The 27,367-nt window shown below is 51.3% G+C and overlaps 2 protein-coding genes across 2 annotated transcripts; both read left to right on the top strand.

The window, feature by feature from the left end:
- The first annotated feature begins 118 nt into the window (after positions 1 to 118).
- Positions 119 to 11,675, top strand: Cnksr1 (connector enhancer of kinase suppressor of Ras 1). The gene is made up of 21 exons (XM_036179512.1): positions 119 to 170; positions 2,573 to 2,730; positions 2,855 to 3,036; positions 3,690 to 3,774; positions 4,177 to 4,218; positions 4,295 to 4,399; positions 5,571 to 5,630; positions 5,751 to 5,813; positions 6,140 to 6,241; positions 6,413 to 6,474; positions 6,733 to 6,806; positions 6,946 to 7,052; positions 7,131 to 7,161; positions 7,579 to 7,751; positions 9,155 to 9,228; positions 9,382 to 9,453; positions 10,093 to 10,166; positions 10,279 to 10,340; positions 10,437 to 10,521; positions 10,606 to 10,787; positions 11,120 to 11,675. Exons 1-21 carry the CDS (start codon positions 119 to 121, stop codon positions 11,387 to 11,389), a joined length of 2,115 nt encoding a protein of 704 aa, XP_036035405.1. The 3' UTR covers positions 11,390 to 11,675.
- Positions 11,676 to 13,021: 1,346 nt separating this feature from the next.
- Catsper4 (cation channel sperm associated 4) lies at positions 13,022 to 27,062 on the top strand. Its single transcript, XM_036178618.1, has 10 exons — positions 13,022 to 13,078; positions 13,504 to 13,647; positions 18,783 to 18,884; positions 21,697 to 21,794; positions 21,972 to 22,092; positions 22,293 to 22,426; positions 24,251 to 24,425; positions 25,607 to 25,818; positions 26,081 to 26,246; positions 27,012 to 27,062. The coding sequence occupies exons 1-10, from the start codon at positions 13,022 to 13,024 to the stop codon at positions 27,060 to 27,062; spliced, it is 1,260 nt and encodes a 419-aa protein (XP_036034511.1).
- The last annotated feature ends 305 nt before the right edge of the window (positions 27,063 to 27,367 follow it).

The following is a 27,367-nucleotide window of genomic DNA, read 5'->3' as shown; positions in this document are numbered from 1 at the left end:
GGGTGGCCACGTGGGCCCAGGTATGCGGCGGCCCCGCCCTGGCCCAGCCCGGCGGGCTCGGGCTGGGTCCCGGAGCGGAAATTCCTGCAGGGGCTGGACGCTGCGGGCGGAGCTCAGCATGGAGCCGGTGGAGGCCTGGACCCCTGGGAAGGTGGCAGCCTGGCTGAGAGGTTGGTGAGCCGGGGGCAGAGGTGGGCTCGAAGGGAATAGCATGGTGTCCCTTGGGCAGAAAGTAGGGAGGGGAAAAGGAGAAAGAACCTGAGTCTATTAGTCAACAGGTATTTATAGAGCGTCTGCCACGTACCAGTGTACCAAGGTCCCCTGAACAGGCACAGGGCTGGCAGAGATAGGCTAGGCGACACCAGAGGCCCTAAGACTTCCCATACAAAAATATGATCTTCCCATATTTTCGTATGTTCAAGCGCCGGCCAGGGTGGCGACAAGCAGGTGCAGTAATATGCAAAACAGGGTGGCCCTGGTGGCCCACGCCCCCTTTTATCTCCGACATCTTCCCTGTGCCCCAGGGCCCTGTAAGCTGTTTATTAAGCCCATTTTTCGGAAGTACAAACAGGCCCAGAGCCAGGAAGTGATTTGTTCAGTCTTGGAAGAGGGCCGGCCCTGGTGTCGTATTCCCCTCTCCTCATACTGAAGTTGGCAGTGAGAGAAGCAGAAGCCCCAGCCATTCTGAAGGGGTGACACAGCCCCACCCTGGGGTTTCCATCAGGGAAGATCACTCACCGGGAGACCAAGAGACATAAACACAGGCTGACTCACAGAATTGAGGGCCTTCTGTAGCTGCATCTGGGAGTGAGGAGGCCAGTCATTGTTCTCACAGGGGCAGCTGGAGCTTGCTGGAGGCCTTTTCAGTGTGAGCAGCCCAAGAGAGCTGCAATCACATTCCCAGAGTGGGGCCCAGGCCAGCGCTACCACTCACCAAGTCTGTGACCACAGGTCTGAGTTTCTCTAGCATGACATGGACAAAATGGGCCTGGCATGTGTGGCTCAGTGTTGGTGTCTCCTGGGAGGGTGGAGGTAGCCCAGCACATTCATCGCGGGAAGGAAGTTGTTCAAGTAGCCCTGGCTTAATGAGCGTCTAGTCAGGACTCGATGCCATAGGAGGAATGAGGAACGTCTAATGCTAATGACACACATGTTCTCCGGTGACAGTCTGGCCTGCTGGGGTGGGAGGCTTTCTTCCAAAGTGTGAGCAAGCTACTCTTTCTCCCTCCATTCATTTTCCCGGTGACATCACCCTCAGGGGTGATGTGTAGTCCCCACCTTCTAGAAATGTGAAGATCAAATGTGCCAATATGGGTAAAGTTCTTTTTGTTTGTTTTTGACACAGGATTTGTTTCTCTGTGTAGCCTTGGCTGTCCTGGAACTCACTCTGTAGACCAGGGTAGCCTCGAACTCAGGGATCCCTCCATTTCTTTATTCCAAGTACTGGGATTAAAGGCATGTGCCACCACACTTGATTATGGGTAAAGTTCTTAAAACATAGCCTCACACAAAGTAAGGTCACGGTAGACAGCCTGGCGATAATGTGATGGCTGTTACTGCCCAACTACGGACCACATGTTTGGCACACATCAACCATCTAAAACACGTGGTTACAAGGCAGGCACTTTCATTGTTCCTATTTTATTTAGTTTTAATTTTTTATTTATGAGTATGAGTGTTTTGCCTGCATTTATGTGTGTGTACTTTGAATGTGCTTATGAATGATGGTTGTGAGCTGCCATGTGGGTGCTGGGAACTGCACCCTAGGTCCTCTGCAAGAATAGCAAGTGCTTTTAACCACTGGGCCATCTCTCCTGCTTTTTGTTGTTGTTGTTTTGGTTTGGTTTTTTTGAGACAGGGTTTCTCTGTGTAGCAGCCCTGGCATCCTGGAACTTGCTTTGTAGACCAGGCTGGCCTTGAACACACAGAGATCTGCCTGCCTCTGCCTCCTGAGAGCTGGGATTAAAGCCGTGCACCACCGCCCGGCCCCATCTCTCCTGTTTTATAAGTGAAGAGATTAAGCATATATATATATACTTATTTATTATGTATACAATGTTCTGCCTGCATATATGCCTGCAGGCCAGAAGAGGGCACCAGATCTCACTATGGATGGTTGTGAGCCACCATGTGGCTGCTGGGAATTGAACTCAGGACCTCTGGAAGAACAGCCAGCAAGCACAGATATCTTAAGTGTTAGCTCCCACTCAGGTCTCCCTGACTCCAAGTGGATGGGATGTAGGTGCCAGGAAAATAAGCTTAGATCCTCTGCAAGAGCAGTGTGTGTTGTTCTTAACCACTGAAGCATCTCTCGAGCCTCTTTTGTTTTGTTTGTTTGGTGACTGGATTGCAAGGTATTCGAGCATGATTTTGGTAGATGGCAATATCAGTAGGTTGGACACACTTGCTAGAGTCCCTGCTGTATATGGTCCCAATTCAGCAGCATCAGCTGTGAGATGGGCAGAAGCCAGCCCAGGTCTCAGGGTTGTCATTAGAGACAGGGAGGGGGGAAGGGTTCTGATGTGATAAAAACTCAGAACGATAATGACACCCCCCCCCCCCTTTGCTCCAGGCCTTGATGATGCTCTGCAGGACTATCCCTTTGAGGACTGGAAGCTGCCCGGAAAGTACCTGCTGCAGCTCTGTCCCCAAAGCCTCGAGGCTCTGACTGTGTGGCCTTTGGGCCACCAGGAGCTCATTCTAGAAGGGGTGGAACAGCTCCGGGCCCTGGTGAGTAAGCACAGGCCACGAGGCTGTAGTATCCACCTCACTGGTTGTAGCATCCACCAGTCTAGGGGTTTGCCCAGGTGGGCTGGCTGTCGAGGGGGCAGTAATATGCCCATTTTTGATGCAGGGCTCCAAGCTACAGACAGAAAACCTGAAGAGCCTGGCTCAGGGGCTGCTAGAAAGGATCCAGGCCTTTCAGAGCTTGGTCCAAGGCCGTCTGGGAAGCTGTGCTGAGATTCCTGCTAATGTCCTCACCGCTGCTGTAGAGCTGGTGCGGGAAGCCCATGCCCTCCTCTCCTGGCTCAACAGGTACTAGGAATGGGGTGACTAGTGACTCTTCTCATCCTTGGTCTCCTCTAGGGCCTGGGATTGAAAAACATTACTTGGCTCTTGATCAGATCTGTCAGAGCAAGTCCAAGAGTCTGTCTGTGCAGGGACACTGGGCTGCCTTGCTTTCCACCCCACCCTGGAGCTTGTTCTCAATGGTTTTATCAACAGTTCAGTTTTTGTTTGTTTGTTTGATGAGTGTGTGTGTGTGGGGGGGGGGTGCACACAGGGGTGTGTGCAAAGGTCAGAGCATCCATTGTAAGAATCAGTTCTTGCCTTCCACCTTGAGAGTCCCGGGGATTGAACTCAGCTTCTCAGGCCGTCAGCTTTGGGGGCAAGCACCTTTAGCGATGAACAATCTGCCTAGTCCCTCAACAGCTTTGGATGGAGAGCTTCCCCTTCAGTGGCAGTGTCCGTCCTACCTCAAATGTTACCTCCTTAGGGACACCTTGCCTGTGTGTCGCTTACAGATCATTGTCTGTTTAATGGTTGTCTCCACAGTGCCTACAATAGGGCCTGGTACATACGGGACAAATAGTCCTGTGCTGAGCAGAACCCACCAAAGTAGGAATTTGTCTCCAATCTCAGGTGAGGAATTATATCCAACACAATGTCTTCATTGTCCTTCCTGCCAGGTACCTCTTCTCCCAGTTAAATGACTTTTCTGCCTGCCAAGAGATTGGCGTGTTGTGCGGGGAGCTGGGCCAGGTCTTGCAGGAGGTAGGACAGGGCCAGGCCAGGCCCCAGAGCTTTTTATAACCTGTGAATCAGACCAAGATTGAGAGCTGGGGGAGGGGAGAGAGAGAGTAGAAGAAGCCCTGTCCCTGAGTCTGGGCTACGAGGCAATGGGGTGGGTCATGGGATGTCCCTGGCAGAAGCTCAGGTGGCATTTGGGAAGGGTGGTAGGAGAGGACGTGTAGTAATGGTTGAGTCAGGTGTCATGGGAGAGGACTGAAACCTTAGAGTTGAAACACTGAGACCATTATAGTTCTGGCAAGGAGAACCGTGTAGAGAAAGCAAGGGAAGGCCATCAGAGGACCTTCTCAGCCCCACCCCATGTCCTCAGGGGAAGGTGGCCCCCACCCCTTTCTAAAAGGGGTCCCCTATGCTCTCTGCTTTCAGGACTGTCCAGAGGCAGAGAAGGAAAGCAGCATCCTGAGGATTGTGAGTCTCGGGGTTGGGTGGGGAGGCGCAGGGTATGGAATCAGACCCGTCCAGACAACCTACCCTGCTCCCCCAGTGCAGCCATGTGGCCGGGATCTGCCACAACATCCTGAGCTACACTCCAGAGGAGCTGCTGGAGCAGAGGGCTCTGCTGGAGCGGGTGCAGCTGGACGACCCTTTGGTGAGTTCTGACCTCTCACCTCCTCATGCAGACCCCTGGCAGCCTTGGCTGAACCCTGAAACATGGTTCGGGAGTCCCAGCATCTTGTATTGCTAAGTCTGTTGTGTACAGATGCTTAATGGGGTCCTAGAGGACCTACCTGGAGTCTCAGCATTGCTGGGCACCTTTCCCAAGCCAGAGGGGCTATTTAGTGTGGCCTAGGTGACACATTCCAGTCCTGACAGAGTTCTGGGTAGATTAATAGAGATGAGAGGGAACACTTATGCTTTAAACTTGACCAGTTAAGAGAACCAGAGTTGCCGGGTGGTGGTGGCAGTGGTGGCACATGCCTTTAATCCCAGCACTTGGGAGGCAGAGCCAGGCGGATATCTGTGAGTTCCAGGCCAGCCTGGTCTACAGAGAGAGATCCAGGACAGGTACCAAAACTACACAGAGAAACTCTGTCTCGAAAAAAGAGAGAGAGAGAGAGAGAGAGAGAGAGAGAGAGAGAGAGAGAACCAGAGTTGCTCCCCTTGTCCCCTAACCTCATGTCATCCCCTGTCTCCCTTCAGGAAATTTCTGAGACTCTGCTACCTCAGAAATCAGTGACACAGCTTCCCTGTGGCCTTATGAGTGGTGCTGGTGCTGGTGGTAGAGTGTGTGTGTGTGTGTGTGTGTGTGTGTGTGTGTGTGTGTTGTATATGTGTGTGTGTGTTGTATGTGTGTGTGTGTGTTGTATGTGTGTGTTGTATGTGTGTGTTGTATGTGTGTGTGTGTTGTATGTGTGTTGTATGTGTGTGTGTGTGTGTGTGTGTGTGTGGTGTATGTGTGTGGTGTATGTGTGTGTGTGTGTTGTATGTGTGTGTGTGTGTTGTGTGTGTGTGTGGTGTATGTGTGTGTGTATGTGTGTGGTGTGTATGTGTGTGTGTGTGTGTGTGTGTGTGGTGTATGTGTGTGTGTGTGTGTGTGTGGTGTGTGTGTGTGTATGTGTGTGTGTGTGTGTGTGTGTGTGTGTGTGTGTGTGTGGTGTATGTGTGGTGGCAATGAGTCCAAGTTACACAGCAGTTAGGACAATGCCATCTCGAGGCTCTGTTCCCATTCTGCCTACCTTAGAGTCCCGGTGCCTGGTGTGAGGCCCTGCCCACTGGCTCTGCTCAACCCCTTTTACTAGACTTAGCTCCCGTCTCCACAGGGTCTAGAAATTCATACTACCAGCCACTGCCTGCACTTCGTGTCCCGAGTAGGTGTCCAGGTAAGAGCCTCTCTTCATTCCTGCCACCCCTGTCTACCCTGAAGGCTTTCTCACCTGCCAGCCATGCCGGCTTCAGGCCCCAGGAAAGCCTCATTCTCTGGGCCCTGTTCTTCACCCTAGGCTTCCCCCAGCTCCCAGATCCTGCCAGGAGATGAGATTGTCCAGATCAATGAGCAGGTGGTGGTGAGTGACGGGGAGGGGGGCAAGGTGGAGGTGAGGGTGCTGAGGAGGCTTGGGGGAAGCAGGAGAGTCACCCCCGGGTTTTGCCCCTTGTGAAGACCAGGGCTGTGGGAGCTACCTTTCATGACATGAGGGCAACACAGGAAGGTCTCAGGGTGACTGCTGGTAGGTGGGATCTCATTTGGGTGCTAGCCTGACCGACCTCCCACAGAGCTCAGTTAAAGGGTCTCCTGGAGGCTCCCTGAAGGTGGAGAGCTGGCAGGGAGCGCTGACAGAGAAGAGTTGTAGGGCAGTTTAAGAACCTCCCACTCAGTGTCCCTGTCCCCCAGGTGGGCTGGCCCCACAAGAATGTGGTGAGGGAGCTGCTGAAGGAGCCAGCAAGTGTCAGCCTAGTGCTGAAGAAGATTCCAGTGCCTAAGACCCCGTCACAGGTACCTTCCCCCCCTCCACACCTGCTCTCACAGGTACCTGCCCCCCTCCACACCTGCTCTCACAGGTATCTGCCCCCCTCCACACCTGCTCTCACAGGTACCTGCCCCCCCCCACACCTGCTCTCACACTTCCCTGGTTAGCTCTGTCACTTTGTTTTTGGTTGTTTCCAGACACCCCTGGACTCCCCTAACCTGCTAAGCCAATCACTGCCTCTGACTCCACTGTCTCCCAGGTAACAAGCTCTGTCTGCTAGGTGTCTTTTTGTTTGTTTGGTTTTGGTTTTGGTTTTGGAGACAGGGTTTCTCTGTATAACAGCCCTGGCTGTCCTGGAACTCTCTCTGTAGACCAGGCTGACCCCATACTCACAGAGATCCTCCTGCCTCTGCCTCCCGAGTGCTGGGATTAAAGGCATGCACCACCAAGCCTGGCTTCTAGGTATGTCTTGAAGCAGGGACCATGGGCTCATTGCATGTCCCCTTGTTCCCCACAGGGTTCCATCCAAAGGTCTTTTTACCTTCAACCTGTCTGCAGATGAGAGTCCTGGGCCCAGCTCTGCCTGGACAGGTAGTTTCACAGCCCCAGCAGGCGGCACATGGTCTGGACAAGGCATCTGAGTGCCCAACAGACTCTCCATGCTGACGTTCCTACCCGCAGGCCTGGGCCTGAGCTCATGGATTTTCCCTCTCTCCTCCCTGCCTGACAGACTCTACCTCCCTTGACGCTCAGCCCATGCCCACTCCTGCTGAAGCCCCAGGCACACTTCCAGAAAAAACAGCAGAGCCTCTGGAGACTTGGGGACACCTTGACAAGGTAAACTCAAGGACTCAGCAAGGAGGGACATAGGCTCTGGATCTGGACCCTTCTCTAAGCTCTTCATGGTCTTTTCAGAGTCCTGTCCTTGGTCGGAAGAAATCAAAAGGTATGAGCATCCCTGATTGGGCAGGGTCTTAGAAATCTTTACAGGGCTGGGCAGGACCCCTCAGTACACACACATGCTTCCTACACAACAGTTTTTTCTGGAACCATGGACCCTTGCTTCTCACCAAGGCCTCTTGCTAGCTCTGAGACTGTGAGAAAGTGCCCTCTGATCATCAGTTTTATCTCCTGGTGTGTGTGTGTGTGTGTGTGTGTGTGTGTGTGTGTGTGTGTGTATGTGTGTGTGTGTGACAGAGCTGTGCACTCTACCACTAAGCTACATGCCTAGCTCCTTTAAAGTCACCCTGATATTGAGCTCCCAGAGTATGAGTTCGGACAGTTCTACTGGGGATTCCCCTGGGGCAAGTAGGCTTGGATGCTTGCAGGCCCCACATCAACATGTTCTGCTGCGTTGGAGCAGGTGTGGCCACAAGGCTGAGCCGCCGCCGGGTGTCCTGCCGGGAGCTGGGCCTGCCGGACTGTGATGGATGGCTTCTACTCCGCAAGGTGCCCGGTGGCTTTATGGGTCCACGCTGGCGGCGCTGCTGGTTTGTGCTCAAGGGACATAACCTATACTGGTACCGCCAACCCCAGGTGAGACCCCATAAACACTTGCATAGGTAACACGTGAACGTAAGGCCACCATTTTTATCTCTGTTTTGCACAGGAGAGCCCCATACTTCCCTAGGCCCTAGGATTCCCATTTGTAAAGTGTGAGTGACTCTTGGTAGAGAAATGAGTTCATACATGTGTAAAATAAGGTTATAGGGGGACTGGAAAGATGGCTCAGTGGTTAAGGCACTTTTACAGAGGACTGGTGTTAGTTTCCAGCACCTACATGATAGCTCCCAACCGTCAGTATCCAGTTCTAGGGGATCTGATGCCTGCTTTTGACTTTTGTGGGCGCCAGGCACACATGTGGTGCACAGACGCATATCAGTCTAGGCCACATAGCAAGTTTCAGGCCAGCCCAGATAACACAGTGAGACTCATGTCTCAGAAAAAAAGAGCCAGTGAGATGGCTTAGTAGGCAAAGGTGCTTGTCACCAAGCCTGATGACCTGAGTGTAATACCCATAACCCACATGGTCTGGTGTTGTCCTCTGATCTCCATGTGCCTTGTGGTGTATGTGGATGGGCATGTGCACACACACACACACACACACACACACACACACACACACACACTAAATGTATAAATGCAAACATTTCTTTCTTTCTTTCTTTTTTTTTTAAGATTTATTTATTTATTATGTATACAGAAGAGGGTACCATCTCATTACAGATGCTTGTGAGCCACCCTGTGGGTGCTGGGAATTGAACTCAGGACCTCTGGAAGAGCAGCTGGTGCTCTTAACCTCTGAGCCATCTCTCCAGCCCGCATATATCTTTTTAAGTGTAGGGAGATAATTTTTACTCTCCCTACCTCTCTTTCCTTCTGATAGTCTATCGCTGGTGATGGCCACTCAACCCCTATCACTCAGTAGATATCCAGGTGCCTACTGGACCTATCCCTGAGCTCAAGAGCCCTGGGGAACAGGAAAGATTTGGAGAGTCCCCGCCTCTCTTGTAATTTAGAGACCCTTGGGGGAAAGGGCTGAATACATCCTCAAGGACAGTGTGCTAGGATGAAGGGGCTTCCAGGTGGTGTGTGGGAGCCCAGCAGAGGTGTCTGATCTTCTAGGAGTCTGGAAGCTTCTTTGGAAAGGTGTTTGGATGTTTGTCAGGGCAAAGGGAGAAGGAAAACCAGGAAGGGGAAAATGCTTTGGGACAGGAAGCAGCAGCTCCTGGGAGAGGGCCTGTCTGAGCAAGCTCCTCCCTTTGGCTGTTCTTCTGGATACCTTTGCTCTCCTTTTCCTGCTCAGAGGTGCCTCTTAGCCACACCTTCTGCCCTGAGCTCCAGAAACCCAGAGAGTTAACTAGGGAGCTGGCTGTCTGACCTAGAGCTCCGTGCTGACCTGGAGGTCCCATGCTGACCCTTGTACTGTGATCCCCCAGGATGAAAAGGCCGAAGGGCTTATCAACATCTCCAACTACAGCCTGGAGAGTGGACATGACCAGAAGAAAAAATAGTTAAGTCTTGGAATGGGATGGGATGGGGGAAAAAGGGAGAGGAAGTGTGGGAGTGGGGTGGACATGGGGCAGGGATTCCTGATCCAGCCTCTCTCTGGGTTCTGGATGGGCATGCCCAGAGGAGACTGCGACTTCTTTCTGCTCGCTGGCAGTGTGTTCCAGCTGACTCATGACGTGTACAAGCCCTTTGTCTTTGCTGCTGAGACCCTGACTGATCTGAGCATGTGAGTACCGCTTCCTCTTCCCTACTCCCATGGAGTCCCCAGCCTCCACATGCTTCAGAGCTGGGCTCAGGGGTTGGAGAGATGGCTCAGTGTTAAGAGCATTGGCAAAAGGACCCGGGTTCAATTCCCAGCACTCACATGGTGTCTCACAACTGTCTGTAACTCTAAGATCTGACACCCTCACACAGACATACATGCAGGTAAAACACCAGTGTACACAAAATAACAAAAAGAGCTGGGCTCAGGAGACTGGACTTAAACTCAGCCCTCAGAAAGCCTAAGTTTCATCATCTGCAGAATGGGTTAAAGGAGAATTCCTACCTCCTTGAGGATCAGATCTATGGGGCTGGGACATGGTGGCCACCCCTCTAATTCCAACACTTAGAAAGCTTAGGCAGGGCAATTGCAAGTATGAGGCCAGCCTGGGCTACATAGTGAGTTTCAGGCCAACTAGAGCCATATCGTGAGACGCTGTCTCAGGATATGGCTCAGTGTAGAGCACTACCTTGCACTCAGGCTCCAGTACATACAAAAAAGTTTAGGGGGAAAAAATTAGAAGTTGTAGGTAAAGGGTGAAAAGCTCAGATATAAATGGGCTGCAGTGAATGGAAACCCCACAACCCACGTGCTCCTCCACAGGTGGGTACGTCATCTTATTACCTGCATTTCCAAGTACCAGACTCCAGGTCAGGCGCCCTCTGCCAGGAAGGAAGGTGAGTGTATCACAGAGCCAGACATCACTGAGCTGCTGCCTTTCCCAGGCTGGGTGCTAGAACTCAAGTCCCCTCCAAAGCCACTCCATGGTTCTCCAACTCCTCACTCTAGATTGCTACAGTGAGACAGAAGCAGAAGACCCTGATGAGGAGGCTGGGTCCCGCTCAGCTTCAGTGAGTACAGTCCCTTCAGATGAGGAGGTAGGGGCTCCGGCTAGCAGGATGTGGGGGGCTCAGGCTAATCCTCTCTCTCTTTCTGCTTTGACACAGCCTGGCCCGGCTCCAACCTGGAGTGACATGTCACCCGTGGCTTCACCCTTGCAGAGTCCAAGGACGTCCTTCGGCTCTTCAGCAGGTGCTACCCTGGGAGCGGGTTCCTGGGCTGTGGAGATGACCTGATTATGTTTGCGTGTTCTCATCCTGCATCCTGCTCTCCCAGACAGCGGTGACAGGGTGCTGGAAGGAATGGTGCAGGAGCTGAGGCAGGGGGGTGTCTCCCTTCTGGGGCAGCCACAGCCCCTGACCCATGAGCAGTGGCGGAGCTCCTTCATGCGGCGCAACCGTGACCCTCATCTCAATGAGCGAGTGCACCGGGTGCGGGCACTGCAGAGCACACTCAAGGTGAGCTGGGAGTGACTGGCATTGGGCAAGGATGAGGCTGTGGGCTTCAGGCCCCGGTGACTGGTTCCCAGCTCTACTGTGAAATCCAGACTGTAGACTGAAGGCTCTAAGCCTGGCTCTCTGATTCTGGAGCCCAATTTTGGGCTTCATACTCCATTCAAGGCTCAACTGTGCCTGAGCCAAGTTCTAGAAGGTTCTGTGTGCAGAGACCAGCTACTCACCCAGGCTCTTGGGCCAGGGTACCCTGGTGCTGGGCACAGGACTTAAAGTTAGTTCTGGCTTCTGTCCCTCCTTGGGTGACCCTAGAGCTCTGCCCGATACTCTCACCTCAGGCAAAGCTGCAGGAACTACAGGCCCTGGAAGAAGTGCTGGGTGACCCTGAGCTCACAGGAGCAAAGTTCCGTCGGTGGAAGGAACAGAACCAGGAGCTGTACTCGGAGGTCCTGAGTACCCGTGGAGGAATGCAGACCCAGAACAGCTCCCCAGCCTCAACCTCTGACTCCAGGGGTCAGTCCCCACAGCCCCTGCCCTCTGACCCTGAGGAACCCTCCCAGCTTTTTCCCTTGACCCCAGAGAACAGCCTCCAACCTCCTGACCTCTGACCCTGGCTAGTGCCTGGCTCCTGACCTCTGATCCTGAGGACGACTTCATCCCCAGCCTCTGTCATGTCTAAGACAGCATGCCCAAGGGGTCTATGTTAGGTTGGAAGTAGTGCTAGTCCTTGGCTTTACCCCCAAACTATCCAGGGCTCCCACAGTTTCTGCTCATGTGTTCCCCAGAGTGGAAGGAGAGCAGCCCCCTCCCTGTGATGTAGAAATCCCCTAACCCATCCTCAGATCCAGACACACCTGCCTCCCCGGGTCCTTCAAAAAGGCTTCTCAGAGCAGATCTGGATGACTGTTTATTTTACATGAGAGATGCTTTTCCACCAAATAAAGCTGATTTCTCCAAAATGAACCCATGTGTCTTTGCTTTAGAATTGGGAATCTGCACCACCCTTACAGACATCCCCTCCCCACAACACACACAGGGGTGAAGAGCTGTCAGGCTAAGAGTGAATGCTTTCTGTCACAGGGTGGGTGACAAGCTCCCTGTGTAGCTCATTACCCTGAGGTATACACTTAAGGCTCCTGTGCCAGGGTGCTGGGCTCTGTGGTCATGCATCCTTTTGCCTTAGTCCTGGGAGGTCAGACCTGCTCCCCTATCCTAGCCCCAGGGAGGGACACTCACTTAGTAGATAAAAAAACTTAACTTTCTGGAAGGGCCGGCTGGGCAGCTGTGGGACAGATAGCTAAAGGCCAGGAATCCTGGGCATCTCTTCCTCTTCACTCAGCCTCACCTCTAGTACCTGGATCCAGAAAGGGGACCTCAGTTTGCTATATTCAAATGGCGTGGGAGTCCAGACCTATCCCCACCATCCTCTAACCTCTGACCCCATCCTGAAGCTGGTGGCTGAGTACCCAGTCCCCCCCCCCCCTTTTATCAGGTTGGAACATCTTGGTGGAACACAGAAGGGTGTGGGTAACAGCTGCCTCTGTGGTCTCATCACAAGAGGAAGAGAGACGCCGGCAGCAAAGCTTTGAGGAGAAGGGATCAGAGCAAAGATGTCTGAAAAACAAAAATGGCAGACCTCGGGCACTACGATAGGGAGCCCCTGCCTGGCGCTGTCACTAAGCTGGCATCCGGGGTAGGGCAGGGCCTGTGGTCACACTGAAGGCCTGCCCCGGCCAGCGGGGTTTCAATGGGGGCGACCCACCTGTGGCAGCGAATGAAAGGACAGGGGACATAAGAGCCAGCAGCAAGACAGTATTCTGATCAAGCCGCCAATCTTTATTTTCCTCCACATGGCTTATATAACATAAGAGGGGAAGGGGCAGGAAGGAAGGAAGGGGAAGGGATGTGGAAGGCGTGCAGTACATGGGAAATGTGCAGGTTGTGCAACTTCAAGAAGTCTGCTAAGGTGACTGGTCAGGGGCCATTTGTTCTGTTGCTAGGCTACCTGACCATGGAATGCTCTTTACATTCGGTTGCCATGGCACCTGACTGTGGAATGTTCTTATCTTTGGGAGCTTCCGGTTAGTAAACAGGTGTTACTGCTCTGGGGAAGGGCAGTGGGCTTATGACTTGTTCTCTGGCCTAGATAGTACTTTTCCATAGTTCATGTTTGGTTCCTGAAATCTTGGTCCCTAACAAAGGCCTGCTCCTATCCACTATAGAAACACACCTGTGAAGGCATGGGCCGGCATGAGGAACAGGTGCTCATCAACCGCAGGGATGTCGTGGATAAGAAGGTAAGGAAAGGAAGAAGGTAGGGACAGGCAGAGTCGAGACTGAGGTGACCTCCACCCCATAGTTCCCTTCTACAGCTCTCCGCCCTTAAAGGTGGTCCTCCCTGAGGCCCTTCTCTTAGGAGCTAATGCCAATTGAGGCGGCTTCTCATAGGAACCCCTATATTGTGGTAGCCACTCACCAGCAGACCCCCACGGCCCCCAAAGGTCCCCAGTAGTGACCCTCTCTTGACGATCATTGATTGTGACTTCTTCATGGAAACCAGCATTTCATGAACTCAGGCAGCAGCATCACCCTCTAGGGCAGTCCCCCAGGTCCGTCCCCCCCCACCCCACATCCCCCCTTCACAGGGAATAGGGAGTAAACAGTCCAGGTAGAGGCCACCCGTGATGACACCTGCCTAAGGAAGGTCTTCATCCCCTTCCAGGATGCCTGGGACGTGCAGGAGTACATCACTACACTGTGTGTCAAGCACTTGCTTCGACATCCCGCCTTCCAGCTGCTGCTGGCCTTGCTGCTGGTGACCAACGCCATTACCATTGCTATTCGTACCAACTCTTACCTTGGTCAGGTGGGATGCTGGACTGATCTCTACCTCTACTCGCTCTGACCTGGGACAAGGTGCTTCCTTCTCAGGTCCTTGGCTCCTTGCCTGTGTATGATGTTTGGATTGGATGTTCTTCAAAAGTCTGGTCACCAAATGGGCCTGGTATAGCAAACCTTTAATCCCAATGCTAGGGAGGAAGAGGCAGAGGCAGCTGGATCTCTGTGAATTAGAGGCCAGCCTTGTCTGTGGAGCAAGTTCCAGGCCAGGCTGGCTAGAAAGTGAGATTATGTTCAAAAAAAGTAAATTAAAAAAAAAAGTCTGTTTCCATTGACCTTGCATAGGCTCTGCATATCAAGAAAGACTTCTTGGGCTAGAGAGATGGCTCAGTGGCTAAGAGTGCTTGTTGCTCTTCCAAAGGACCTGGGCTTGGTGACCTGAGTATGGATCTCCAGAACCCGAATAAAAGCTGGATGCCATGGTTTGGTGTAGGTCTGTGATCCTAGACCTTCTTTGTAGACATGGAAAGTAGGAACAGCAGAATTCTCCCGAAACTCTCAGGCTAGCTAGCCTGGAGTACTCACCATGGTAGCAAACAGCAAGAGAGACCCTGCCTCAAGGAAGATGGAGAAAATCAATACTCTTTTAACTCCCCCCTTTGGTTTTTTTCGAGATGGGGTTTCTCTGTGTAGTGCTGGCTGTCCTGGAACTCACTCTGTAGACCAGGCTGGCCTCGAACTCACAGAGATCTTGCCTTTGCCTCTCAAGTGTTGGGATTAAAGGAGTACGCCACCGCCACCACCCAGCTAGACCAATACTCTTAAGGTTGTTCTCTGATCTCCTTACACACACTGAGGCAGGTGTGCATATACATACACACAAGTACACAGGCACGCACTTGCACACCCACACACATCATACATACAGAGGTTTTTAAAAAGGAAGAAAAGGAAAAAGAAAGGAATAGAACATTAGAGCTTGCTGAGGTGGTTTACACAGAGGCTCCCGGCATTCAGGGATCTGGGTGGGGGGGGGAGTGTCCAGTCCAAGGCCAGCTGGGGTTACATAGTAAGTCTGAAGCCAGAGTGGACCTTATGATACCTGTGTAAGAAAGAAAGGGAGGGAGGGAGGGGGAGGGGAGAGAGAGGGGTGAAGAAAAAGAGGAGGAGGAGAAAAAAGAAACAGTGAGAGAATTCTTATGTGTGTGTCCAACTTGAGAGCCCAGGTGTGCCTCAAACTTGCCGTGTAGCCCTGGCTGACCCCCAACTCATGGCAGTCCAGCCCTAACCCTGCAAGTATTTAGATTACAGATGTGCACCACACTTGATAGATTTCTTGTTTTGTTTTAGGTTTTATTTATTATTTGTTTGTTTGTTATCTAGTTAGTTTGAGACAGGATCTCACTATGAGGCCCAGCCTGGTCTCAAACTTATGACCCTCCTGCCTCAAGCTTCTGAGTGCTAGGATTACAGGTATATGCCACCATGCCTGATAAGGTTTAATTTGCTTTTTCATTTGTTTGTTTTTTTAGATAGGGCTTCATATAGCCCCAAATGTCTTAGATCTCACTATACATATAGCTGAGGACAAATTTGAAAGCCTGAAGCTTCCTCCTAAGACTTAAGACATAAGTGCTGCTGGGAATCCAGGTGTGAGTCACCACACCTGGTAGTTTTATTTCTTATGAGGTGTGTGTGTGTGTGTGTGTGCGTGTGTGTGCATGTGTGTGCGTGTGAGCGTGTGAGGGTGTGCGTGCGTGCGTGCGTGTGAGTGTGTGTGTGCGTGTGAGTGTGTGAGAGTGTGCGTGTGAGTGTGTGAGGGTGTGCCTGTGAGTGTGTTGTGCGCGCGTGTGTGAGTGTGTGTGCGCGCGTGTGAGTGTGTTGTGTGAGTGTGTGCGCGCGTGCGCGTGTGTGAGTGTGCACGCGTGTGAGTGTGTGTGCGTGTGAGTGTGTGTGTGTGTGTGTGTGTGTGTGTGTGTGTGTGCTGTTTAAATTCAGCATGTCCATGCAGGTGGTGATGGATGAGTTCGGAAAGGTGGTCAGTGGCCAGATCACATATGATCTTTATGTCAAAGGAGCTAGTTTGTATCCTACACCATTGAAAAGGCAGGAAAGGATTTAAAACAGCATTGGAGTGAATGACCATGTGTGTTTTAGAAAATGCACTGGATGGGGGTTGGAGAGATGGCTCAGTGGTTAAGAGCACTTGCTACTCTTACAGAAGATAGGGGTTTGGTTTCCAGAACCTACATTAGGCAGCTTACAATTGCCTATAACATAAGTTGCAGGAATCTGACACTCTTTTGGCCTCCAAGAACATCTACGTGTGTGTTACACATACAAGCTAACACACACAACATACATATTTTTAAAAGAAAATAATTTTTTTAAACTGTGAATTGGTGTTTTGCCTGCATTCATGTCTGTGTGAAGGTGTCAGATCCCCTGGAACTGGAGTTCCAGACGGTTGTGAGCTGCCATGTGGGTGCTGGGAATTGAACCCAGGTCCTCTGGAAGAGCAGCCAGCACTCTTGACTGCTGAGTCATCTCTCCAGCCCCCAGAAAAGAATCCTATAAAAAGGCACAGTGTGAGGTCAGGCAGTGGTGGCACACACCTTTAATCCCAGCACTTGGGAGGGCAGAGGCAGGTGGATCTTTGTGAATTCAAGGCCAACCTGATCTACAGAGTGAGTTCCAGGAAAGGCGCAAAACTACACAGAGAAACCCTGTCTTGAAAAACTAAAAAAAAAAAAAAAAGGCACAGTGTGGACAAGGCAATGAAGAGGGCCACGACTGAGAGAAGATGGGTCAAAATGGGTCAAAGATGTCCAGGTGAAAGACACTGTGATCTCGACCAGGACAATGGAAGTATGTGAGAAGAGCCACTGAGTCACATCCCTGGGTTCTTCTGCTTCCTCCTCTTGGTACTTGGATTGAGCCTAGGGCCTTGCACATGCTGGGCTAGCAGTATACCACTAGCCTGTGTCCCCTAACCCCATGGACTTTTCTGATGATTTACATTGCCAATTAATATTCAGTGAGCCTTTGCTGTGTGCCACCCTCTGTTACTACATATCCTCATTTTATGCGTGTAGACAAAGAGACTTCGGGAAGTTGAGTTTACGGTATGAGCAACAGTGTCAGGGCTGGCGCTATGGTCGGGACATGGAGACACAGGAGAAAAACACTTAAAGAAGAGCACAGAAGTCAGAACAGGCCATTTGAGGGGCTAGGAAGTGTCCGTATGGGGACAGCCCTAGAAGAGTCGATAGTTCTAACAGACTGCAGGTGCTAGCCACGGGGTGGTGGCACATGTCTTTAATCCCAGCACTCAGGACGCAGAGGCAGTGGATCTGTGAGTTCGAGACCAGCCTGGTCTACAGACCAAGTTCTAGGACAGCCAGGGCTACACAAAGAAACCCTGTTTTGAAAACCCAAACAAACAAAAGACTGCAGGTGCACAGGACCAGAGATGGACACTTGGAAGCTGCCACTGTCTAAGGGACGGGGGTTAAGGCCGGGTGGAGACGCCATGCAGAGTGTGGGTGAGAGCCAAGACAGGTTTCCAAGAACAGGTGGGGATGGAGGAGGAGGTGGCAGGTGACTGGCAAGGCATGATGGGGGCACACTGGGAGCGCAGGGGAGTGACAGGGGACGGTAGTCACGGGCAGTAGGGCCAGCGTAGCTTGCACAGCGAGGACCATTGTTGAGTGATGAGTTCAGATGCCCAGCATCCTGATAGTGAAATGGAGCTGGGAGAGATAAAAGGAGAGGAGGGAGGGCACGGAGGGGCAGCATTGCAGGGTGTTTTGTTTTGGTTTTTGAGACAGCGTTTCTCTCTGTAGCTTTTGGGGCCTGTCCTGGAGCTCGATCTGTAGACCAGGCTGGCCTTGAACTCACAGAGATCCACCTGCCTCTGCCTCCCGAGTGCTGGGATTACAGGCGTGCGCCACCACCACCCGTCCTCAGTTTTTTTCTTTCGTGTGTGTGTGTGTGTGTGTGTGTGTGTGTGTGTGTGTGTGTGTACATGTACCATCGCAAGAATATGGAGGTCAAAGTGCAGCGTGCAGGCATCAGCTCTCTCCTTCCACTGTGGGATCCATCTAATGCTGTCAGACTCGATGGCAAGCATCTCTCTCCACTGAACCATCTTGTAAAGTGTTACCAAACAGCGCTTATTATGGGTCTCGGTTGAAAATGCTGGAATGGGGGCTAAGAATGTAGTTCAGTTGGTAAATCAGAAATTCAAGGATATCTTTGGCTACATCGTTGAGGCCCACCTGAGGCCTACATGAGCTTGTCTCAAAAAATATAGTAGAACAGGAAAAATAAAGCAAAGCCTGGAACCCTAGTGTGGAGTTTGTGACTGTGAAGATCAGACTCGAAAAGCCCGTAGGTGGGCAGAAGTGAGTGTGGATAGCAGGAGGCCCACAAGAGGGACAGGGACTCTGTTGCTGGAGTACAGAAAGAGGCAAGGTAACTGGTGTGCTGGGGTGGACTCCATGGACTGGGGGTTATGGGGAGTGAGTCACAGCTATGAGGAAGCTGAGTGTACAAGATTGAGGTTGGGCAGAAGTGGATTTGGTTTTGGATAGACCCTAATTATCCATCCACCTATCGATGCACCCAAGGTACATGTCCTGGATCTACAGAGGGAGGGCACCTCGGACCTGACCCAAACAACGTGGGATGCTGCAGCCACAGGGGTAGCTGGGACCAGAGTGGCAGAGAAGTTCTCTAGGGTCTGGGGTCCTGAAGCTCCTGGAGGAGGGCATACCTGTTTTTGTTTTTGTTTTGTTTTGTTTTGTTTGTTTTCAGTACCGAAGTTTGTTTAGCCCTTCCTCAACTCCCTTTCCCAAATAGCCTACTCTAGAGGCTGGGGTGAAGGCCACCTGTGTGCACCCAGGTTCCTAATTCCCCATCTGTGAGATGTGACAGAAAACTACTTCTCAAAACAGTGTTGACAGTCGCATGACCCCGTATGTGAAGGGTCTTAGCACTGCCTGGCATATGTGCAAAATTGTCCCCTAAAGGAAACCATAGAGATGCTAAGGAGGAAGAGTAGCCGAGTTACCCTCACCCACACCCCCCCTCTCTCCAGCCTGGTGCAGACCCTGCTCACGGATGCCTCTGCCCCTCTCTTTTTCTCTCTCTTCCACATAGAAACACTACGAGTTCTTCTCAATCGTAGACGACATTGTGCTGACGATTCTTATGTGTGAGGTTCTCCTCGGCTGGATCAATGGCTTCTGCGTTTTCTGGAAGGTAAGGTCCCGGGGAATTCCTGTCATTACTGTCCCCTCACCGCCCCCCTTGGTGTCTGCAGCACATCAAGTCTTTGCCTAGCAAAATATAGGGTTTATGTGGAGAGACAGTGTATCAGTGTGAGGGGATGGGGGAGGTTTCAGGTATGTCTGTAATAGGGCAGAATATACGTGGTTCAGGAAGTGCCCCGTCCATGTGTCTGAACCCCTCTGCTCTTACCTCCCAAGCTCTCTCTGTTCACGGGAACCCAGGTTTCTGTATCTTGGAGATGGAATCAAGGAATTGAGAGTATCTGTCTTCATTTACATGATTCTGGATCAGGACTCCACGAACTTTTTCTATAATGCAGTAATTTGTTTTGTTTTATGGACAGTGTGGCGGCGGCGGGGGTGGGGGGCTTGTTTGTTTGGTTTGTTTTTTTTTTTTGAGACAGAGTTTCTCTGTGTAGTCATGCCTGTCCTGGAAATTAGTTCTGTAGACCAGGCTGGCCTTGAACTCACAGAGATGCACCTGCCTCTGCCTCCCGAGTGCTGGAGCAAAGGTGTGCACCACCCCTGCCCAGCTCGGTGCTTTGTATTTTAAGCTGTAGAGGCAACAACTCACCCCGTCAGGCCGCACACGGCAGAGCCAGAATGCAGATGGACGGGAGTACCTTTATGCCAGCATAGCTTCCCCCGCAGGTGTGTCAATGAGGTGCTTGTTTGAGGGTCTGACTATGCTGCCCAGACCCCACACTCCCGAGCTCTAGCGATATCCCTGCCTCAGCCTCTCAGTGAACTGAGACTAAGATCGGCTCTGGCCCAGTAAGACTCCACTTGCACCAAGCTCAGTAATGCACACTTACAATCCCAGTCATCTGGAGGCTGAGGGAGAAGAAGGCTCAGGAGTTCAAGGCCTGCCTGGGCTAGATAGTGGGACACCATCCCCAGAAGAAAAACAATTGCTTCATGTGTGGACAATGCGATTTGAGGTGTGTGTAATTTTCACATCTCCCTTCTGATTTCCCCTCCTCCCTCACTTTAAAATCACAAACTGGCTCCTTGGGATGTCTTCTTTTGGGGAGGTCTCTCCCAGGCTAGGCTTCTGCTACTCTGATTCTCCTTCTTGGGTTCTAGAAACTCTCTCTGGCAGAGTTAAAGAGTGTTCTCTGTCCACCTCCCTCAAAAGAATCTATGAGCCCAGCATGGCAAAACCTTGTATCCTCAGAAAACAGGTCAAGATATGGCATACAGCAGGAGCTTAATACTTGGTGGAGGCGTAGCCCATCTTGGCTAGGCTTTCTGTTTTGACTCCTAATGAACCAAGGCTCTCAAACTTACCAGGCGCCTCAGTCACTGTCCTACTGACCTGAGGAGAAACCACGACTGAGGCCAGCATAAAGAAACCATCTACTGGGGGCTGGCTTACCGTTTCAGAGGGTTAGTCCATGATCACCATGGTGGCAGGCAGGAAGGCATGGTGCTGGAGCAATAGCTGAGAGCTTTACATCCTGACCCACGAGGATCCACAGGGAGCAGGAAGAGAGAGACACTGGCAGCACACCTCCTCTAACAAGGCCATGTCTCTCCAAGGAGACCACACCTCCTAATCCTTCCCAACAGTTCCACTCCCTGGCAACCAAGCATTCAGATAGATGAGCCTAAGAGGCCATATTCTCATTCAGACCACCACACTAGGCTTACTTACTCATCCACTCCCTGACCCTCTTCTTACTTTGAGGCAAGGCCCCTCTACGTTTTCCAGGATGGCCCTGAGCTTCCACTGTAGCCCACACAAGCCTTGAACTTTTGACACCCCCAACCTGTACCTCAGTCTCCTAAGTGGCTGGGATTATAGGCCTTGATTCCACAGAGAGGCCGACTTGTGTCTTTCTGTGTGTGCGGTGTTGTGGCCCTGACTCTAAGATGTGAGGAAGACCTGAGTTCATTCAATCACCTCCCAAATTCAGGAGCATCTTCCATTCAAATCGGGTTTTCTTTTTGAACATTTACTTCAGTCACACATTGACCAAAACTCTATAGAAAGCCACACAGGCCTGGGTCCGATCCAATCCCTCACCCTGTCCTGCCTCCGTGCACCTCTTAGGTAATCTTCTTAGAGCCCGTTCATCCTCTCAGCTGTTGTTTTAAATCCTAGGCAAATAGGCACATATTTTTAGTGCTCCCTTTCCTGACGGTAGCCTACCACAAACAATGCTTTGGACTTAGTTGGTACTTATGGGATCCTGGTAATCTTTGGATATCAGTACATGATGAATGTACAATAGCTTACTCTATCCGTCCCTCATTGCTGGGCATGTTCATTGTTTTCAACTTCTTTTGTATTTATATATTTATTATTTTTGAGACAGGGTACCAACTCCCTCTGTAGACCAGGCTAGCCTCAAACTCACAGAGTGCTGCGATTAAAGACATGTACCACCAGGCCTAGCTACTTTAATTTTATTAATTATAGTGTATGTCACATTTCACATTAAGCAGGCACATCCTGGAGTTTTGAAGTCACCTAACCATACAGATCATCATTGGCTAAGGAGCTAGTCTTTGTGTGTGCGTGCGTACGTGCATGTGTGTGTGTGTGTGTGTGTGTGTGTGTGTGTGTGTGTGTTCACTGTGAGTCTCTGAGAATGAATGTTTTCATAGTCATAGGACTGGGATTGTGTGTTTGTGGTTCATCAGGGGTGATAACCAGGAGATGACTGCTGGCTAGCTTTGTTCTTGGAGGGACATTGAGTCTCCCATTGTGTCAGGGCAGACAGGATGCTCCCATGGGCTGGGCTTGATAGAACCTTTTGGGCTGCTCCCCCATTCAGGACGGCTGGAACATCCTCAACTTCGCAATTGTCTTTATCTTGTTCATGGGGTTCTTCATAAAACAACTTGACATAGTTGCCATTACCTACCCTCTCAGGTGAGTTGGGAGCTCTGAAGGTAACAGGGGTATCTGTTTGGATCTCAGGAGTGAGAAGGGAAGTGTGTACCCTCTGGGGCTCAGCTCTTCCTCTTGGGGAGGTTAGTGGGAGGGAGGCAACAAGAAGGAAAAGGTCTGGGAAGGGTCAAGGGGCACCTCTGAGAGGCTCTGCCACAGGGCACTTCGGCTGGTACATGTGTGCATGGCAGTGGAGCCCCTAGCCAAGATCATCAGGGTCATCCTGCAGTCGGTACCAGACTTGGCCAACGTTGTGGCCCTCATCCTCTTCTTCATGCTGGTCAGTGTCTCTCAGGCCCCAGCCTGTCTCCTTCCCTGAATAGAACCTGTAGGGTGGAGATGGATGTCTAGGGAAGCAAGGGGCTTGGGTCTGAATCCTTATGTGGGTCCCTGGCAGCATTTACTTGCATTGATTTGCAAGGTCTTGTCAAGCTCCAAGGCCATTGGGTGAAGTTAGGTGGGTTTGGGTCTCTTTGACAGGTCTTCTCTGTGTTTGGGGTCACACTTTTTGGTGCATTCGTGCCCAAGCATTTCCAGAATATGGGGGTTGCCCTGTACACCCTCTTCATCTGCATCACCCAGGATGGATGGCTGGACATCTACAGTGACTTCCAGTGAGTACAGATGGGTTCTTGGGCTTTGTCTGCTTCTGGCTAGGGCAGGGCTGGAGTCCCTGCAGAGGAGAGAAACTAGGAGAGAGGGCTCCTGGAACTTCGATGAAACTGGCCTCACAGGAAGTGACTACACAAGGAAATCATGGGGCAGGGCCTTTGGCTTGGTGGTACTTGAACCCTGTTCCCACAGAAGCTTCACACATTCACAGGGTTGCCCGACCCTGTTCACAGAGACTTCTGCTATGCTACACAGCCGTGTGGCTCAACCTTGGGCCAGGGAACAGGTCTGAGGTGGTACTTGAGGTTCTGAGGCGGCCTGCAGCTTGCCTCCTAGAGTCCTGGGAAGTTTGGGGTTCAATGCACTCATTCTCAGGCCTGCTCCCCAAGGGCATTTTTATGTTCTAGTCTTTGCTTCTTGGAGGTTCAAGTCCAACTTCATTCCATCCCATTCCACTTTGTGAAGTAGAAGCCAAGCAGGCAAAGGGTTTCTGCAGTCCCGGGTAGTGGGAACCTGAGCCTTCAGGAAGCAAAGGCAGGAGAATCAGGAGTTCAAGTAACTATAGCCAACGTGAGCAGTAGTAAGATCCTGTTTCAAAGAAGAGAAAAGGGGGGAGGGGCCGAAGGAAGGCACCAGGGGTGGAGCTTAGTAGGTAGAGTGTTTGCCTAGCCTGGGTTCAATCCCCAGCACTACAAAAACCAAGATTGGTGCCATTCACCTACACTGCATAGTCGGAGGCCAGCCTGGGCTAACTTGAGAACCAAATCTTTTTTTTTTTTTTTTTTTTTTTTTTTTTTTAAGATTTTTATGTAGATGAGCGCTCTATCTGCATATACAACTTTATGCCGGAAGAGGGCATCAGATTCTACTAGAGGTGGCTGTGAGCCACCATGCGGTTGCTGGGAATTGAACTCAGGACCTCTGGAAGAACAGCCAGTGCTCTTAACCGCTGAGCCATCTCTCCAGCCCCAAGAACCAGTTTTTAAAAATAAAGAAGGCCGGGTGGTGGGGGCACACACCTTTCATCCCAGCACTTGGGAGGCAGAGGCAGGTGGATCTCTGTGAGTTTGAGGCCAGCCTGGTCTACAGAGCTAGTCCAGGACAGACTTCAAAGCCACAGAGAAACCCTGTCTTGAAAAACCAAAAAAAAAAAAAAAAAAAGTTGGAGGGGCTAGTTTTGTGTTTTTTAGTTTTAAGTGGAGTCTGCTATAGCCCAGGCTAGCCCTGAACTCCTCCTTCTCTTCCCACTTCCCAAATGCTAAGATCACAGTCACATACCACCACGCCCAGTTTATACTGTGCTGGGTGGGCCTTCATGCATACTAGGCCAACACTCTGCCAACTGAGTTTCCCTCCCAGACCTGTTTTTTGTTTTTTTGTTTTGCTGTTTTGTTTTGTTTTTGAGACAGGAACTCAGGTAGCCCAGGCTAGCTTTGAACTCCTGATCTTCTACCTCTACTTCCTGATTGCTGGGATTCTGATCTTCAGTTTACTAATCCAAAATTAGAGACTACAGTGCAATATTGACTACCTCATAGAGTGCCAAGGGGATCAGTCCAGAAAAGTCGGCAGCGTTCTTCTAGAATACAGTGCAGCCTAGAGCGCGTCTGTTGACAGTGTATGTAAGCACGGCTTGCACTTGACAGTGCTGACACAGATCTCCGTGGAGGACTGGTTTCAGAGCTGGCTCTGCTGTTGGGCCACAAAGCAAATCTCAGTATAGACCTGCTTCTGCGACCCCAGGAAATAGACTTGCCTTGTTTTAAAGAGGAAACCAAGGCTTGAAGGGCCCGGGAAACGATGGCGCTCCCAACTGCCGTCCCCAGGATGGAAGACAGGGAGATCGCAATGGAAGTCGGAGGTGCCATCTACTTCGCTATCTTCATCACCATCGGCGCATTCATTGGCCTCAACTTGTTTGTTGTTGTGGTGACCACAAATCTGGAACAGATGATGAAGATTGGAGAGGAAGGACATCAGCGCCAGATAACGTTTAGTGAGGTTCGAGGACCGCAGGGAGGAGAGCGTGTGCATGAATGACGTGTGTGTGTGTGTGTGTGTGTGTGTGTGGACACACACACACACACACACACACACACACACACACACACACACAAAGCCAAATGCAAAACCTGGAGGCAAGACCTTCCTATCGATAATGTCCACTCAGTGACTGAAGTTCCTGGGGGCTGGGTATGGATCCCTAGATGTGCCATAATACTTCAAAGCTGAGCAATGGGATGTCATTAGGGCATTTACCCAAGGCATCCTGAAGTTCTTCTCTACGATATGATAATGGTACCTGCTTGCCAAGACTCTCATGAGAATCCTATAGATCCTGATGAGTGCTTGTAAGTAAGAGCTCAATAAGCGAACTGGAGAGATGGCTCAGCGGTTAAGAGCGCTGACTGCTCTTCCAGAGGACCTGGGTTCAATTCCCAGCACCCACATGGCCACTCACAACTGTAACTCCAGTTCCAGGGGATCCATAGCCACCTTCTGGTCTCTACAGGCATCACATGTACATGGTGCCCTTACTTACATGGTGCACTTATTTTCATACATGCAGGCAACACATTCATACACATAAAATAAAAATAAATATTGGCTGGGTGTGGTGGTACACGCCTTTGATCCCTGCAGAGGCAGGTGGATCTCTTAGTTTTAGGTCAGCTTGGTCTTCAGAGTGAGTTCAAGCCAGGCTACAGAGAAATCCTGTCCTGAGACGCAAAACAAAACAAAACAAAGACAGAAAAAAGAAAGGAAAGAAAAGAAAAAAGAACTTAAACGTTGGCTACCCAGTATTTACTTGGTAGAGCTTGCGAAAGGTGGAGGAGGAAGTGGAGTACTTTGAAAAGGTCAGAAGGCCAAGACCATCATCACTTCAGAGTGGGTAGGGCTTCAAAGGCTTGCTGGGGTGAGAATTTCTAAGGGGATCTGAGAGGGCCTTATGGAAGCGCTTGATGGAGTTACCACAGCAAGGTAGGGAGGCTAAGATTGACTGGGGCTGAGGACCAGGTTACAGTGCTTGCCAGGGTGGCTGGAGGCCCTCGGTTCCATCCCTGGTATGTACAGATAAAATAACAGAAAATGTCATAATACCAAATATGGTTAAAAGGGGTATGTCCTAAGAGTCATCCTCTCTAAAGTCACATGACCCTGAGCTGTCTATCCCTCCCCAGATAGGCAAAGATGAAGAGGACTGGGCTGACGACCTGCCACTGGTGCACTGTATAGAGGCCCGCAAGGAGACTTCTGGTCTCCCCCAGGAACCGCTGGCTGGGGGTCCCCTGTGCAACCTCACGGAAAGGACCTGCGATAATTTCTGCCTGGTGCTTGAGGCAATACAGGAGAACCTGACGGAGTACAAAGAGATCCGAGAAGAACTCAACATGTAGGGAGGGTGCTGGGAGGCAGAGCGGGCCCTGGCCCCATCGAGCCCATTTTCTAAGTAACTCGCTCACAGTTCATGCTTCCCAGCTCAGGAGCTGGTGTCCTGACCTTCAGGTCGTGCCTTTCTCCCAGGAGGGCCCTGCGTGGCCTGGGTCTCCCTTAGGGATGCTTCAGAAGCAGTGAGGGAAGAGGAAGAAGGGAGGGTGTGCACCAGGGGAGAGATGGAAGGGCTTGGCTAAGGAGCACGACGTCTCCTACCTCAGGATCGTGGAGGAGGTGCGCTCCATCCTTTACAACCAGGAGCAGGAGAAGGAGCTGTTACACAGGCATGCCTCCAAAAGCCTGTCCTTGCAGAGCGGGTCCTCCTTAGATATTCGTGAGGTGGCTACCCAGCAAGACTTGATCTCTGCACTGGTCAGCAGGGAAAAGGTGCGAACTCCCTGCCCTAGCTAATCAACACCGCCCTGCTCCCCCCACCCCATCCTCCACAAACTCACCATAGCCCTGATAGGTACTGCGCCCAAGATGTCTTTCCTTTCCTGTCGACCCCCTAAAATCCCTGCTTATCTCATTGGGCACCACCCTCTAGTCCAGTCTAGTCCAGTCTAGTCCAGTCTAGTCTAGTCTAGTCCAGTCCAGTCCAGTCTAGTCTAGTCTAGTCTAGTCTAGTCCAGTCCAGTCTAGTCCAGTCTAGTCTAGTCCAGTCCAGTCTAGTCTAGTCCAGTCTAGTCCAGTCTAGTCCAGTCTAGTCGTCCTTTTCTTCTCAAAGAGGCCAAGCCTTCTCCCGTCAGGCTCTGCCCCAGGAGTCATTCCTCCGTCAGTACCTACAGACTTATCTTTTCTTTTGGCTTTTGCCAGCTCAGCTCTTCCTTGGAAACAGGTGCTTAGTCACACATTGGAAAAAAGTCCCCTGTCAACCCATCTAGAGTGCATATAAGCAGCGTGTGTGTGTGTGCGTGTGTGTGTGTGTGTGTGTGTGTGTGTGTGTGTGTGTGTGCGCGTGCACGCCTCTTATCTCATGGGACTGGAGTGGAATGGAGTCTTGGGAATACCTGAGCTCCCCAGTTTTGAGTGGGTTCTACCCATGCTAGAATTACTCAGATGGGGCAGCTGTTGAGACAGGAGGAGGAAGAAGAAGAGGCAGTCTGGCCTCTCAAGGTAAGCAGAATGACAGAAAGACCTCTTGGTTTGCAGGTTCATGATTCTAGCACAAATATGCTTAGCAAACACAAGTTCAGCCTCTGAGAAAGCAGAACGGGCATCGAGGGGCCTGCACTCACCCGGGGCCAGCTGCTGCATCGTTCCGCATCCCTTACTGGAACCCATTCCTCTCCCTTATACCTGGGTGGCAGAGGCCAGGGGCTGGGATGGTGGTCCAGAGGAGTCAGGATGAAGGATTCTGGGTGAGAATGGAAGCCCACAGCAAGGATGAGCACAGAAAGGGGTAGCCAGGCTTTGGCTTACTGGTGACTATCCTTGACCTCTGCTCCAGCTGGAGCTGGTTGAGTCCTGGGTGGACCCAAGCACTGAAAAGAGCCAGGTCAGTATGG

Source organism: Onychomys torridus, chromosome 2 (assembly GCF_903995425.1).
Source record: "Onychomys torridus chromosome 2, mOncTor1.1, whole genome shotgun sequence".
Lineage (NCBI taxonomy): Eukaryota > Metazoa > Chordata > Mammalia > Rodentia > Cricetidae > Onychomys > Onychomys torridus.
The sequence above is the reverse complement of the archived record's forward strand: the minus strand, read 5'-3'. Positions and strand labels throughout refer to the sequence as shown.